This window comes from Pempheris klunzingeri, chromosome 7 (assembly GCF_042242105.1).
Source record: "Pempheris klunzingeri isolate RE-2024b chromosome 7, fPemKlu1.hap1, whole genome shotgun sequence".
In the NCBI taxonomy this organism is placed as follows: Eukaryota; Metazoa; Chordata; class Actinopteri; order Acropomatiformes; family Pempheridae; genus Pempheris; species Pempheris klunzingeri.
Window position 1 is genome coordinate 9,039,982 of NC_092018.1, and position 17,789 is coordinate 9,057,770.

Genomic DNA, 17,789 nt, shown 5'->3' on the forward strand with positions numbered 1-17,789 from the left:
AATGCATGGGTATCTGCAAAAAACACTTCTAACAATACAGAGGCTTCGGTGTGTCATGCTTGCACATTCCAAGGCCTTTGTTTGTAATGGAAAACATGCTGGTATCCTTATTTGCACTTATTAGTATTTTACCTGAGAATACAGATGCAATCTGAGGTAAATTTAAATTTCACAATGTCTTCCATTATAGTTATGGTGGTCTTTGCGCTGAAATATAATTGATGTCATAAAAAGTTTGGAAAAACCTACAGGGGAAAATGTTTAAGCAGTCCACAGATGATGTAAAATGAGCGTAAAAATATTCCACTGTCATTCTGAATATTCTTCTTCTGCCTCAAATCCACACATACAAAAGGAAAAGAGAAAAAAAGCTTGAAGTAGTAGTGTTTTATTCATCTTTATGTAAATCCAGTCATTTACGGTTGCCTTAACAAATCAGGAATCAAGTGTGTCAACATCTAGCAGAAAAGAAAGTGCATATGGGGATTACAAAAGAACAGAAACAGAACAAAAACAGGCCAAGGGAGAACCTCTCCGTCGATTAAAGTCTACAAATCCTGACAAGGGTAAAATGGACATGTTTTTAATTGTCTGAAATCTCTATATGCTGTAGAAAGTTTACAGTTCTACTCAAACCCTAAGCTCAGTAAGCTATTGTTCATATCAGAGTGACAGTGTGTGGAGGCTGAGCCCAGAGCTGGTTCACACCATAGAAAAATACCCTGGTTATTTGCATTTTTAACTGTACACTACTGAGTCTCTATAGAATAGATGAAAAATGATTCATGACTCTTACCTACCAACTTCTACTGGCCCTGGTTATAGGCCCAAGCCAGTTTTTTCTTAACATCCTACACCACTAAGAAAGATAAATCCCTCATTGCATTGCTACATAGATAATGTTACAAGTATATGCTCAAAACCAATAATATGCTAAGTAAATCCCACACAGTATTTCTTTATATGTATATATCAGATCAAATAATGGAAATATAGTATTAGATAAACTCATAGCAGATAAACATTTCTTTAGTAAATTCTGGGTCGGTTTCAAGTTGCTAATCAGATGGCAATTACCTACTAACCACTTAAGGCAATGTTTCTTCTTACCTGTCATCACAATGGTTGTGGTTAATATTCTGTTAACATGACCCAGGGTTTTTAGGTAAAGGCAACTTCTATTTCAAGGTTTGATTTCATTCTTTTCTGAGTCAAGGTAATGCTCAGTCAACCCCAAGTCTGTGCATGGTGTCAAAAAAACAGCATCATTCCCAAGTCACACAGAGGCTGCTTTCAACGTCAGACCGCCTGGAGACAATATCTCTTTCGCTGAAAAAATAAGATGAGGATCTTGATGTAAACATGCAGATTTTTGAGAAATTATCAATGCTGTTTTCCTGCCATGCGTTTGTCAGGGGTTTGTCCGATTCTGGCCTGAATCTTTCTTTTGTACCATGACAGTGTGCATATTAAGTCACAGCAAAAAACCTCTGTCCTTCAAATAGATCCTTGTCAACAATCTCAACATGTAGGAGTCCACAAACGCCTTTAACACTGTACTGAACATCCAAGAAAGGAAAAATCCTCTAATTGAACAAAATAAACATCACAGATTTCTCAAAATGCCTCAAGTGAGGTCTGAAGCCCTGGCAGTTCAGTTTTCTCCCGGACTGAACTTGTGGGATGTCACCTCCTGATCTCCAAGTCTCTGCTCTTTTTTGTGCGATCTCATTGCAGCAGTTGAGTTCAGTTTGAAGGAAGTCATCACTGCGGAGGGTTGACATGGGCGCAGTACTCAGGAACATTGGTTCCGCTCGGGGCGACAAACAATCTTTAATCTATCCTCATTAAAAACAGTTCTGGTCCGACCATCGCTGAATGTCTTTAATTTAACGATGCGGCAGTTGGGATCTTTTTCACATGTTCAAGACCAGCCTGCATCACTCCATCAAAGGTGACGCAGAAGACTTAAAATGTATGAGGTTTAATACTCTATCAACTGAGTGATGCTCACTTAAAGTGGATGTCAAATGTCAAACACTTGTTAGTGCACTACTTTGCACCGAAACAAACTAGTCACTCAATGTCCTGGTCAAAGAAAGTACACTATATTGTTACGTGTAATCTAACTTAAAGCCGGTGATGATGAGTACGATTCAGTCAAGTTGTTGACTATAACCTATGATTGGTATGTGTATGAGCTTCAGTCAATTGTAAAACACCAGGATGCCCATATTCCTTAAATAATTAAAATGGGAGATTTGCCTCAAATGAAACAGTTGATGGACTGGATCTTTGTCTGTGAATGTGTAGCTACATGTTCACATGCATGTTTGAACAGTGGATGAGAAGCAAACATGACTGAGCTGCAAATATTGTGTGTGTATCTGTACACAAAAAGGGCCCCTGTGTGGTTTTTGTGTTTATGTGTGTGTGTGTGTGTGTGTGCGTGTGATTCAGCTGTAGCTACGAAGTGTTCGATGTGTTGGGGCTCCAGCCCATTTGATAAGCTCTCTCCAGGGTTCTCTTGCAGTCCTGCATCACTGTGCTGAAAACAATGTGAGGGTACTGGACCACAAGCCTCTCCACCGTCTCCTCGTTCACCTGAGAAAACACACACACAAAGACACGCACAATGATCACATGTACCTCAATGACAATAAATGTAACAATGATTGAAAAACATTAGTGATATTGGCAAATCAATCTTACAACAAGGTCCTCTTATTTACTTTTTTCCAGACTTTTGACCACTTCAGATGGTTTTCAACAGCATGTTATTGGTTGTTAGATATTTTTACTTGATCGGCATTTATTAAAATAGCGATACTAGTAAATTTAGGATTGCAAGATTCATAATGTTGCTAATTAAAATAGATCCACTGTCCAGTCCTACATTAACACACTGAGCATATAATGATTTGTGTAAATAAACTGATTAATCACTTAAGAATCATTCCAGAATCTATTACTCAGTATCAGAACAGATTTCTGGGGAGTCCTGGGCAGATATACTAATTACAGATTTACATGACTGAATACAGGTTTTTACATGACTTCTTTTAAATGAAGTTATTTAAAAATCAGTCTCCAGTCTCTGCATCGCCCCATGAAGCCTTATTAAGATAATCAAAAACACAGATTGAACTGTTAGTGCCCTGTCAAAATGGCCGTTTACCAGACTAATATAAAGGATAGGCAATTTCTTCAGAGCGTACAGTGTATGCACGCTCACACACACACACACACACACACACACACAAAATGGACTATGGCAATAGGTTTAGCACCAGTGGACAGCTGAGCTCACCAGGCTAATGAGGCCTTCATGTTCTCAGAGGACTAGAAAGACAAGCAACTAATGGCCACTCCTGCACTTCTTTGCCAGTCTAACACTCTGTCAGACCATCACTGAGAGCCAAGAGTGAGAGAGCCTGAGAATCTGACAAAGAGCAGAGGCAGAGTAACCCTGGAGACCTTGAGGGGTTAACCACAACCCACCCAGAACCAACCCCCGCCCACCCGCGAGCATGACACTTTCCAGGGGAAATGATGTATAAACACTCACACACATGTTGAGCACACAGTCATCCGTTGTTGCCAAAGCAGTGACAAAGTGTTTCACACTTTTCCCTGAGCTCAATGCCCAAGAGCCCTTTGGTTTCTGTGTTTTCTGGAAGAAAAGTCTTGTATGGTAAGAGTTCCCGGGCTCGTGCTATGGTAATGATCTGTTTTGGTAGTTGTTTTCTGTCTAATTCCTTCTTTCTCTTCATTGAACACACATTTCTTTAAGTGGTGGCTATCAGAAATTCCTTGTCAAGGAGAGAAATTGAGAAAACAAATGAGCAGGCAAATGGACAATAAGACAAACAGCCAAGATAAAACCAGCAGAATCAGAGAGAGAAATAAGCGTGCTCGAGCGAACGGAGCACCGATGCCTTTCGGGTCACAAAAGGAAGACAGAAACTCTGCACAGCGAAAGTGAATTCAATAAGACTAAAAGGCAACAGCAGTCTGTTAGCTTCCCCTTTGATTGCTAAGACAGAAACAGCAAGCTGGAGTTCGGGTTCTTGACGCCAACACACAGGCTGTCAATACAGGAAAAATAAAATACAAATCACGACCAAAGGGTCAAAGAGTCCTTCTCTCATCTGTTTTTTGTTTTTCTGATCACATAATAGGAGAAAATTCTGAGAATAAGAGGCAAAAGACAGTCCTGCCTTAGTTCTCTCTCCAGTGTTGAAGAGAAAGACAGCAGAGGGCTTTCAAATTTGAAATAAAACATCCTCCATGCATTACATCAGTGGGGTAAGAGTGGAAATGAGAAAATTCCAAGTCCATTTTCACTGTTGCTGTGATCAATGATTAAATAGTAAAGCTGATGCATTAATAAAAACATGTCTCAGGATATTTCCTTAAAGAATTCACAACATTATTATTATTATTATTAATATGAGATAATGTGAGTATTCCAACTACAGTTTTACCAAACAAACTACCACATTCTCTTTTGTCCTGAACAGCTCAAACTCAAGTGAGGGGGAAATGTTGACCCTACTGGCAAATTTCTGTGCCTTTTTCTACATGACTTCATGAGATCCACTGGATGAGCAACAAGTCACCTGTGGAGTATATTTTACAATTGCAGTAAGTTCCTGCCCTCTGTCTTTTGTGCATTTTCAATTAGCACATAAAAACAGTGTGTGTGAGTGGAAATTAGGGAGAAGAGTAAAAAAAAAAAAACAAGTTTTTTATGCTTGGCTGAAGTAGAAAGAAAGTGGGTGTATCAATAAAAGCTAGCGGAAACAGACTTGGCAAATCACTCATGACTTACTTCTGTAATGTGATGTTCTTTACATTGTGTATTTTTCATCTGGACCGATGAGGAGGCTGTAACCTTCCTCAAATGAATGCATGAAACAAACATAAATGCAAAATTTGTTATTTTCCATATAATTTTCACCCGTTTGAGGCTGTTGGCTGTTAATAAAGTCACTTCGTTGAGCTCTCCTCTTCTACAGTTGTTTAGCTCCAAATAATCACATAACAGTAATGGATGCAAGCAATTTTCTGATAATTAAATTAAAATAAAAATATTTTGTTAAATTTGGACAGAAGTTTGACCAATGACATGAAATTTTGAAAATCTGCTTCAACTTGTAGGAAACCAATGGATATTTTTGTTATTTGACATAAGGCTACATGCTCTTACTCTTTCAGGATGTAATTTCTGCAATTTCTAAGGTTGATGCGCTTTTTTCATATTCATCCTGTAAATCCTGTCAAAAGCAGCAAATCTGGTGGATTTTAATAATAGCAGTGGTTTTTCAGAAGCAGAGATTAATGCAGTCTTTTTGGGGTTTTGACCTGGATATCTGGTCACATTACTTAAATCATGAATTGAGAGCTTTTCATTGACTGGACTGTCTGGTCTGTCGACTCTTGGATCCTTTTCAACAAATTTAGCAACTGGCTCCAAAGAGTGATCATTAGCTTTGATGTGATGTCGGATCACCTTCACACTTTTTTCCTCGCTTTTTTCCTTTTTTCTAAATGATTTTTGGGGAACATTAAATGGCTTTATTAAATAGCCGTGGTGGAGAGATGTCAGGAAACGAGGGAGAAAGTGATGCAACAAAGAGGTCTGGTCAGATTTGACCAGACATTGAGGTGCATAGTCAGCATCTTAATCCCTCAGGCACAAGGGCGACTCCACATCTGTTTTTCCCAGACAAACACCTGCAGTTTACCTACAAAGACGGCGACATGTTGCCTTCACAGAGGACCAAAGCAGGGACGGAGGAGCTTAACCGAAGCTCCCGAATGCTGCTGCTACCGAGAGAAGTAAAGTTTGTTATGACATATGGCTGAGCCTCATTAACAGATAAAATGACAAACCCCTGATTGCCTTCATAACATATTATGCTATATTCTTGAAAACAGAATGAAACATCCCCCAGCTCGTTAATCAGGGCATAATTACAATTAAAACAGATCTAAAGAATAGACCTGTCAAACTGATGGGAGGCCATAACATTCATTAATGCTAATTTAGTGAAGCTCCACTTGCTGAGCAAACACGGCACACACAAAACGGCTCCCAATCAAAACGCTGAATCATTTTCTAATTGCTGGTTGCGTCAAGGCTAAATGTTTGAGTTGCAACAAGAATACTTTGATGGAAATCATGAAAAGACTAACTATTGCACTGACCCATGCTGCTCTTGTTGATAATATTGTGTGTCCAGAACAAACACTTGCAGAACATCAGTTTTTTTATGTTGTTTTCTTAGTTTGGAAATGTAATTACTGTCACATACAACAGGCATCAAATGATTGGAATTCAAACATCTTATTATTGCAGAGGCAAAAGCCAATCAAGATTAAAGAAAAAAAAATGATTTGACTATCTATTAAATTCAAGCCTGAACACATTTTCTATAGTTACAACACAGTTCAGAAACTCCTTGTAACTGGTTTGAGATTTACTGTAATTAAATGGCATCTTGGAACGAAATATGATCTTGTTAATTTTTTTTAAAACAACTTATTGCCAGTGGATAGAAAATCTTGTGGAGAGAAAATCATTTGAGAGAGGCATTTATACATCATAGCACCCATTAACTCTCCTCCATTGCACAACCATGACGAGTAATTGTAAGTCTTTTCAGGCCTAAAACAACAGCCTTCTGAGAAAGAACACGTCTCGAAGCAAGTTCTCAGCTACAATCCCCCTCTCTCCAGAACAAGGCTGTGTGCCCTTTGCATGGCTCTGTGGTATGTTGAATGAGATGTGATGACATCACCACACCTGCTTGGTATTTGCGGCTCAGTGCTCATGTTAGACATGAAGGTCAGACCAAATGCTGTGGGTAACTGGCTGCCAGAAAGGGGAGTCCTCTGGTTACAACAATTGTGCCACTGACTTCTTAAAACCAGTGATTCAGCTGTTTCTTCCTAGAGTGAAATTTTGTTACTGGGCAAAACTGTGCTTAACGATATTTTGTTGCTAGGCAACATAGGCTTAAAAATGATATCACAAAGAGCTGGGGCCTCTGATGACTGGAATGGTGCTTTAGATATATCGCTCAGGCAGGGAGTTTTTCTTTCTCTCAGCCCATACAGTCCTGATCCAGTGCACTGTACTGTAAAACTCCTCCTCCAAACCTGCTGCCAAGTCTGTAGGAGAGCCATATGATAGAACAGATCGCTACTCACTGATGATTCTAATCTTTGAGAAGCATCTGGGAGCGCAGCCACAGCTATCTGGAGCGAGGCCTATACTTATGATATTTTCCCCCATTTTAACTTCAAAGATGCTGTCCTGTAGATCTAAGTGCGGTGTAATGCATGCTGACGGGTAATGTGCTATTGTCAGGGTTTACAAGCGGGCGAGAGAGAGATGAGGGAAAAACAAAAAGATGTATGTCTGATATGCTGTTCAGCAGAAAGCACCTTTTATTTGAACATGCTGTACAGTAAACGTGAATGGCTTATAGGGTTGTGCGTGTGAGCGCCTGTTGACAACTGCTCCTCTACTTTTACATGTGATGGCTGAAGGGAAATGACGGCAAGTTCCCGAGCTGACCTCTGCTCTCTCTTGGAGTGCTCTTATGTCCTCTCTTTCCTAACAGTGAGTTCTTTTTTTAAGACTTATCCTCTGATGCAAATGCACTCTATCACCATGTAAAAATATACATTTACGGCAAGCGCCGGGCCTTCCCCTGGTAAGAAGCGCCGTAAAATACGTCGTAAAGATGAGTAATGCAGCAGCAGTTCACATTCTCAGTGGGAAAAAGAAGAACAGGCTCGTAAATCGATAATCAGATACACAAACATGAAGATGCATATCATATTAGACCGGCGTGGTGAGAACATCCTCTGAGTGCTCCTGGCAATCACGGGAGGGAAATAGAATAAAGACAGAGGGAGAGAATTTAGGAAATTGACGGTAAAAAAAAAAAGTGGCCTCCGCTCCTTCTGAATATATCAAACCAACTGAGGGTGATGTTGGACGTAGAAACAATGACCCTGAAAAAAGCAATAAAACACTGACTTGATTTTGGACGATTTGAATTTAAATGAATGTGAATGCATATATATATATATATATATATATATATATATATAAAAAAAAGATATGTTCTGTGGTCCTCCTGATATGGCTAAAAATGATTTTTTTTCCCAATAAAAGTTACCCTATTTCTTTTTAATTTCCTTGTGTTTTCATTGAATTCGGCACAGGTCTGCAGGGCTCTTTTTTCCCCCACTTTCCCCATTTTCTTTGGCCATGTGGCAGCCATTGCTAGTCCCGGGCCCATAAAGAGAGACAAATACCCCGAGATCCCTGTCTACTCTCATGTAGAGAGTGTATCAGTCAACCAGTAAATACATTTGGGGTAAATGTTTAAAAAGCCTGTTTAGGCAGCAGAACAATGCAGTGCATCAGGTCTTAGTAAAAGGCAGCTTAAACAAGTCTGGATTTATACAGGCCAGATTTATAGCCTTCTTTAAACTGCTCAGAGGAAAAGCCCCAGTTGTAAAGTTTCCAAACGAGTGACTGGACAACTGAAAGATAGCTCTCCATCTCTGATAAGAGGAGGAGGAATGAATGGAAAAGAAAGAAAGTAACAAAGCAGAGGATTTTAGACATAGAGAAGAGGTTGCCACAAACTTATTCTGAAGGATTCAATATTTCTAAATGAACTATTGATGCAATGGTTTGGAAGCTTAAGGAATAGACTGCTCTTTACTGAGGAAAGCCTGAGCTCAAACATTTTGATTTAGTCTCAGAAAGCAGCACGACCCTGCAGTGCATGGCTCCGAATGTGCTTTTAAAAACCAGGTCAGGCACTGCTTGCGACAACGAAGGTCTGGTCCCGCTCACACACCCTCATTCCTGCACAATATCAGACAGCAGCAGAACTGAAAAGCAGGGTGTCGGTGCATACGCTCACATACACACACGCACACACACACACACACACACACACACCTACACACACACACCTACACACACACACCTACACACACACACACACACACACACACACACACACACACACACACACACACACACACACACACACACACACACACACACACACATACACACATACACATACACATACACATACACATACAAACACACACACACGAAGGAAAGGGGGCTCAACTGAACAGGGTCAGAAAAAGAGGTTCTGGAGGCCAGGTTTGTAAACCCCACACTCCATCACGCGTGACAAAGGTAACTAAAGGAATGTGTACGATGCTCAGCTCAATCCCCCTCTCTACGCTGGCCTCCTTATCTCTGCAGGCAGGAAGAAAACATTCCATAACTCAGGAGGCTCCACAAATTATTTGTTAGTCTTAGAGAAGAAAACATGGTAAAACACTATCAAAGCTACATCCATTAGGTCAAAGTAAAATAAAGCAAATTAAAACAAGAGGTGTTGTGGTGGCACGGTGGACATACAAGCCTTTGAGTTTGATCTGAAGTTTCGGTGGCGATCATTCTCGTAACTGTGCATTTAATACCTCAGATTAAGTGTTATAAAAGTACAACAGACCAAACCATAGCATGAAATGATGCTTTTCTTATCTGGAGCAAAGAAAAACAAACAAACATTTGCCTTACGAGTAAGATACAGTAAGTTACATTATATTATATTGTCACATGATTTATTCATCTCTTTACTATATACATCTAACACATAATATCATCCAGTAAAATAAAGGATAAAGTCCTCCAACACAGAAGCACTCCAGTTAATAGCTCCTACTTATTTGACATTTGAGAGTGGTCCAATTATCCTTGATCAGTTGTGGACATGGTGTGACTGTCCTCAAGTCCCTTTCAGATGAGCTTTCTTTGTAAATCAACTATTGTTTAATATTTAGAACTATTAACATTAATCTAATTTAATCCTTTGGGTTCAGATGGGTTTTCCACGGTCTCTGTTTCAGAAGACCCTCTACTCTGAGCACTTTTGCCACACAGATTGATTCTGACAAATAGATGTCAAATTGTAGTAAAAACTTATAAAAATACATTCAATTGTTTGAAATTTAAGCAGCACTTTTAACTTTTAATGCACATCATTTAAACTGATGGCATTGTTAAAAACGCAGAAACAGAAAGAGCACAAGGGAAAGAAAGCGACAGGTGCTGCGACAAAGTGAGAAACACAGATGGAAAAGCAGAGATATAGACAGAGATGGTGAGGGTTCATGTTCCTGCTACACAGACTAGATGTGCTCTTATATTGTTGTCACTGAGGGGAATACTGTAAGATCATAGTGAACCAGTTGAACCTGTAAACTAAGACCACTTATTTCCCTTCAAATGGAAAACTGCAATGTAGTGAGGTGGGCACACACACACACCTTAAGAAACTATAGGAACAAATTCCAGAGCAGCTTACTGGAGGTCAGACACACACACACACATAAATTCCTTAAAGATAATCGCAGCTACTGTGATTAATTATTTGCTTCGCATGACTCCTTTTTTTTTTTTTTTTTAGAACAAATAGAGAACAAGGACAGCTTGACCCTGTCCTTTTAAAGACACACCATGATACAAAATTCACTGTGACTCTTCACAGCGAGGAGAGCTTGGACTAGATTTGTGCATTGGTCATAGTTACAAACAAGGCAGTGAGCAATACTCAGTGATTTCATCTAACATGTGAGCACCAGCTTCTGTAGAGTGATTATTCTGAATTATGGATTAACTCTGAATTATCAAATGAGAACACTGCAATTAAAGCTATTTTATATTTACAACCTCAATGAAAAACAGTGTGTGTCCAGATTTCAGCCTGTGTTCTATTTCACTGTGAGTACAAGCACAAATCTTGACAGCATGATAAATCTGTGTCTTTGTTTTCTAAAATGTAGCTCTTGGGTGAAAACTGTTGTTTTTCTCAAATGTTCACTGAGCAGCCACAGGTCACAGTAACACTATTTCTGGCTACACATTTTCCTATGAAAACAGCTAAACTTATTCAAACCAAAAGAAATTCCCATGCTTGTTTGCATGTATTAAATTTGTACAGCCATTGTGTTCAGCAAGGGAACCTACATTGTCATTAGCATTAAATAGCTAATTCATCACCAACACAGTCAGACACTCTGCCTTCAGGATAAAAATGGGCTGCAAGCACCTGCTGTCTTTCTCTATGTTCAGGAGAAAGAAAAAACTTATTGAGCCAAATGTTAGTTATTGCCCAAAATCATATCAGGATTGGCAAGTCTGAGTATCCAGGCCAAACTGAGTCTTGTCGACTGTCTGCCCATGACTCCATGAGATTATGTTGACCTCCATTGTGATGAGTAAACGGCACTGGATCAAGAAGGAAGAGGAGGAGGGAGAGAAAAAGAGGGAAGGCTGAAAGACAAGACAGGGGGGGCAACTTGAATGAACTAATTGAATGAACAAAAGATGTGAGCGGCATCCAAAATTTTAACAACCTTGGCTGTCCTTGCTTCGAGGAGGGTGAGGGACGGAGAAACAGAGACAAAAAGAGGGAAGAGGGGTGAAGAAATAAGGTGAGGATATGGTGGAGAGAAGGCAAAGAAATGTGTGTACAAGTGTATGTGAGGTCAGGTTTATGTGCGTGTATGTGGTAGATTTTTGTTGAAGGGCAATTCTGAGATTCCCTTCAGATACCCAGTGAACTCTGCCGGTGTCTCACTTTATTTCACCCTCTCCTTCACTGTCCCTTGCTCCTGCCCTTTAGAAACAAGATGAAGGGATGATCAGGAGGCGGCTTCAGTTAAGACCGCCAATCAATACAGCTCTTCTGTGTGGGATGAGACTCCAAGATTACACTGAAAATCACAAATAGCAAATGACTCTATCAAACTACTTTCTCGACTTTCAACATTCAAGTCCGACCAAAGCCGGGAAAATGGGAACCAGAGAACCTGCCTATCTTGCACTTGTCGCTGTGCATGCGGTACCTTTATCTTAATTCCCCTTCACTTTAGAAGCCCTTAAACTGAGGATCCCCGCAGTTCACAATAACAACACTCATCAAAGAAAGTTTTGCTGAACTCCCAAACTCTCATTTCCTAAACGAGTCTTAAAATGCCTCTTAACTCCTCACCATACTTCATCTTTGTTTTCCTCACTCCAAACCTCCAGGCCCTGAACAATTAAGCCCTTGTTTATGTCTGCAAATTGCTGTGCCGTGCCTATCTGTGTATAGTCCCCGGCAGCTGGATGCACCAGTGGAACGGCCATATTGATTGGGATGTCTGTTCTTTTAACAAGGTCTGTCTGGTTGCTCTATCTGGGGGTGCAGCAGCGTTCATACCTGCTCCCAAAACGCCGCTCCACCTCAGTTCAGGTAATGGGAGCGCACTTCAAAACTGCTTACACAAAACGTTTTTTTGGGGGCCATTTGTAAAAAAACAAGGGAATAGCCAGCATTTTTTTAAAATCTAATTTTACTTCTATTTCTCATGGTTTCTGTCATTTGCTAAATAATTTTTTTCATTACTTACTCTCCCTTTTACTTTCTACTCTCCTCCCTCATCTCCTCCATTACTATGATAACTCTTAGTCTCTCCACTAGCTGTCCCTGAAGGGGCCAGTAGCAGTCAGTGTCATTATTTTCCTAGTCCAGGTTCGTGCTGACTATGTGACTTTGGTCCCCTCTCTGTTTCACAAACTGTACTGCCCATTTGTTTTCACTCTAATGAAGTTGTGGAAAAGAAGCAGGGGAAGAAAGTAGTTAGATGAGAAGAGAAGAAAGGAGGGAAATGAGAAAGAAAAAGAGAGGGAAGAGGAAAGGAGAGGGAATGGACAGGAGAAGAAAGAGGATGAGAGGGAAAAAAGAGGCACATTTGAGCAAGCTGTGAAAACTCCTCTAAAGAAAACATTCCACTGAGCGTGAATAAGATCAAAATCCCCAAAGTGATACATCAAGAGAGAGTGACGGCTCTAAATGTTCACAGATTGGCCAGGAGGGTCCATTATAGAAAACAGCAACTTAATGCATATAGGAGACATATGAAAACAGTGTCAAGATAAGGAGTGCAATGAGTTACACCGTTAAGTGCTAGGCAGTACAATGTATTTCTGCATAAATCAGTAAAACTTACCCCCTGGATCTCCTTCCCTGTGTTTGGACACTTTGCTTAGCCAAAAAAGCCATAAATTACAGTTACAGCATTACAACATTAGCATTTGGTGAATGTGTGTGAGTTTGGCATGCTTATGTGTGTTTGCGTTTCTGTGTCTGCCAGGTCCAAAGAGCAGAAAATGCTTAATACATTGCTATGATTTTAGCTGAAAATTACCTGTAGTGCCAATGCACCGTGTCTCACCGCTCTAAAGCATAGCCTGAATTAATACATGATGTTCCATTGTAATTGTGGAAGTGTAGAGGTATGGATTCCGCCCACAGAGACGACCTTACAGTTAACAGTAGACTCACTGGGGAACCCGACTTTTCTGAGACACACACACACACACACACACACACACACACACACACACACACACACACACACACACACACACTGCAAAGCAAAGAGGATCCGTTTTTCAGAAGATTAAAGCACTTTTTCCTTCAGTCTTTCTGAATATTTCAAAAACTCTGGCATAGAGTCATAACTGAAAGAGGACAAAATGAATTGATTTGATTATTTTTGGGGCGAGTCTGGATCAATTGCATTTTTTCCCCTCTTCAGAACAGGGTCATTCGGCCCTGAGGGCAGACGGGTGTAATCATTTGCGGCAGGCGAAGCACGCCATTTGCCCAGGCCTGGAGGGGTTCTGATTTCAATGCTCCATTATGAGCTGTGTTAACAGCAAATAACATAAATTCCTCCTGGAGAACACACACACTTACACACAGATGCGTTGCATTTCAGCACGTATAAACACGCTGAGACGCAAAGGAAATCCTTTAGACAGACGGGTAGGGAAAGAGAGAGGAAAGAAAAAGTCAGCGGGACAATCGTACATATTCCATACTATTACAAACGTATATCTGCCAGCTACTAAAATGAGAGTCTAAATAAGAAAATACTCTGACAATTACATAAACTTCACTCAGATCTGTGCTTGTGCTGGGTCTGTGTTTGTACAGAGTTAAAAAAATAAAATTCTTCACATCAGTCCAAATGGCGGTGGTCACAAAATCCTGGCTGCCTGGCAGTAGAATGTATACAGTACGGAAGCACGTTTGTATAAACTGTGACGGAGGAAATCGATCCTTCACACTGCTCCACATGAGGAGAGCCAGATGGATCCTGTTAACAGTTCTTAAATGAATTCTACACTTTCTAAGTCCTGTGACATTCAGGGAAGCTGTTACATTAAAATTCCCAGCGTTTTGACAATTCCAAACAAATTTACACAGGCTGAGCTGTGCTGCTGAGGCGGTGAACTGACTACGCTGTCCGCACTGCGTGTCAAGGTTATCACAAGACAGTATTTGTCTAAAACTGACAGGACCTACTCTGAAACCTAACCCTGCATCAGTTAGAGTGGGAGGAAGCAAACCGTGATTTATTTTGAATAGCCAAATGTTGGCTGCAGAAGTTACCTGAACATCTGTGAGACAGACGGGCTTATGCTAGCCTTAATGGTGATTAGACCATGAATGGTTGTTTCTGTGATATTGTCACTCCTAATCCCAGCCAGCCTTTTCTAGCTCTGTGTTGCTGTTACTTGTACCAAATTCCTGCAACATACACATCCTGAATGGAAACCAAGCAAAGCCCTTGTAAGGGAAATATTAACTCTGAGGTATTTGCAATATGTCCAAAACACTATCAACATAGCTCTCATGAGAAATAATGACTTGCCAACGAGGGCCAGTGTGTGCAAGTGTATATAACAATTTATTTTCCAAATGCAAACATACATGGTTGGTACGCAAAGCAACATGATTTCAGGTTGGGGCCACTGTCGATTACACCCTTAGCTACAGAATGTTGGCTTGGACAGGAGTTGGTTGATGGGTAAATATTGAGATTGTATCTCAAGTGTGGAGATCCTGGGATTGAGCTAAACAAATGAAGATCGCTGTGGGTCAACCTCAGAGTGTTAGACCAATTAAAATCCATCAAGCTCAATCATGAAAACACCAAATCTAATACAGGACACATCCTGCAGTTTAGTAGTTTTGCCTGGAATGCACTAGATGTAACCTTCAATATAGCTCTTGTACAATGTAACAGCACAGAAGAAACATGTACTTCACCAAAGAAATACTGCTGACCTTATATGCTGGTCATTCATGCTGTCAACACTAGGCTGAAGACAGATAAAGACAAACGGATGCATGGGGAAAGCACAGCTTCATTTTAAACAATGGAGAATTTAATAAAATGAGGCATGTGGAAAAAAATTCAAATGGATTTGTCAACATAAAGAAGCTGTGGCTGAGAGAAATCTAAAGTTAAGTAATTTGCACAAGACTTTCATTATGTGGGAACCTTGTGGAATTGAGAGTTATCCCCCTGCTTCTGCGTTTTCCCAGAACTGCATTAAGTGCAGAGATGAGATTAGTTTGCCCTGAGATTGAATTGGACATGCCTCTGGATTTTACTGCTGTGATACACAAATAAAGCATGATACAACACTGCTACAGGCTGAGATGTCAAATGCAAACCAGAAAAAAAAAAAAGACCAAATTGAATGCACTGCAAATACTAAAAACTATTTTGCAAAGTACTTTAAAACACTGATTGATTAACTTGAGAGACACAGCATGTAAGATGGTTTACAGGGTCTGTGAAACAGGTTCCACAGGGTTGTGGAACCTGTTTCACCGAGCAGTGGTCAAAGCACCTAAAATTGGTGCAACAATTATTGTGAAACTGTATTTTTTTATGTAAAAAGTTAGACGTCACTTGACTTCCTCAAGCGATGAGAAGAATTGAAGCTCATTGTGGCCAAAGGGTTGAAGTGCCAGTTCTACAATAGAAAAGTCACAAGCTCAAATCAGACAACAGCCAATAACTACCCTGTCAAAGTGACCTTGATGGAAACATCGAACAGCCCCTAACTACAAGTTGTTTTGGAGAGGAGTGTTCGCTACAGTAAATACCTAAAGGTAAAATACGTAAATAATCTAATTAAACGTCAAACAGAAAAATAGAGGCACTGATCTTTAGTTGAGGCGATTGAAAAATCTCGAGAGGAGAGCAGGAGGGGCAGGAGGTTTGAAGGATGGAGGGAAGGAAAGGGAGGAGAGTGGGAGGTGAGGAGAAGGCAGAGCATGGTCATTGCTGCCCCTGGGCTGACTTGTAGATAACCACAATTCCCCTGGTCTGTCTATGCCTCTCACCTTTTTACCTCTTTAACTCGCTCTGTAGCTCTCATTTTCACAGTGACCTCGGTAATAACAACCTATTTCTGTTTGTTTGTTTCCCTCTGAGCGAACTTCGTATTACCTCTATTCCTCTCTCTGTCTCCTGCTGAAACCTGACCTTATCTACTGTAACTCCCTTTCTCCTCCTGCCTGACATAATAAAAAACAACAACAACATCAACAGCAACAAAGAAAGTAGCTGCCGTGGGCTGGTCTTTTTCCCACACAAGCCTAGTCAATCCTCACCAGTACTCCAGGCTCATTTGCAATGCAAACACTATTTTAGGATGCAAAAGAGAGAAGACAGAGAAATGGGTGAAGGGGGCAAGCATGCAGCGAATTAATTCTGTGATTCAGAGCTGCTAATGTACCCGACCTTGGAAACTGTCAAAATCTTCACTCTGCTCGATTCACACTCCATTACAAGTCTAATAGCACCAATTACAGCTTTATTTAGCTATGTCATCCCCCAAATTCCCCTTTCAGAACAGGGGGAGACTAATTATGTATCTTTCCATCCTCAAGGCTAAATTACGAGTATGAATGCCACATCTGAAGAGAGAGATGGATGGATAAATAAGGGCAGTGGGACGGTGAATTTGTTCGTTGGGAGGGCAGGAGCATGAAGACGTACGGTGGAGAGAAACTAAGAAAAATTGTTATTCCAGTAAAGATGTAGGTCATTCCAGAACAGATTTTTATTAGCATGGCTGTAGATATCGATTGTTAGGTCACTGAGTCGGCGAGGCAGAAGGGAACTAAATGAAAATGGAATCTAAGTGATCACCTGCTATGTAATGCAGTTACTCTTTATTACTCCTAGATAAATATGATAGATACACATTCATGTCTGCAATAACGTGAATTGAACACACCGCTTCATCACTGAGACCTTACATATGGGGTCACTGACAAACCCTCATATGTTTTAATTTTATTGCTGTATAAATAGATAAATATGATACACTGATGCTCTTGTCGCACTTAACGATCTCCAGGTAGGCATTTTTATCAGAGAAATCCATAGGGTCAACCTTGAGGCCGCGACACGCAGATATCACTGATTTTATAATGAAGAAATAAAAATGATGAGTTCCCAACCTGGTGAAAGGCCTCGAACATAAGTCAAAATCTCTCCTTCCTCCCTTTCTCCTCTGCCAACTTCTTCTTGCAATTTTTACTACACAGCAGAGGCTTTTTTTTTTTTTTGTTCAGCCCAAAACCCAAATGTAAAATTTTGCCTAAATGTGAAAACAAAAGGCTTATTAAATCATACTGTTAGACTCGCCATATGGAGGCCCGCCAGCATTGGGATTATGGCCTGTGTTGTGTTCCAGACTACAGGACAAGGCACCAGGCTGTACAATATCAGTACAGGCTAAAGTTTCTAGGTTAAGCCAGCTGTTCACTTTCCCTTCCTTGTCTGCCCTCATCCCACTCATGTCACACTGA

The 17,789-nt window shown here is 40.4% G+C and overlaps 1 protein-coding gene across 1 annotated transcript in view; it reads right to left on the minus strand.

Annotated features, from left to right (window-relative positions):
- Positions 1-372: 372 nt before the first annotated feature.
- fbxl17 (F-box and leucine-rich repeat protein 17) overlaps positions 373-17,789 on the minus strand; it is a 205,606-nt gene continuing 188,189 nt past the window's right edge. Inside the window, exon 11 of the mRNA XM_070833634.1 lies at positions 373-2,604. Within this exon, the coding sequence (XP_070689735.1) occupies positions 2,467-2,604 (138 nt within the window). The 3' untranslated portion in view covers positions 373-2,466. The remainder of the gene's footprint in view (positions 2,605-17,789) is intronic.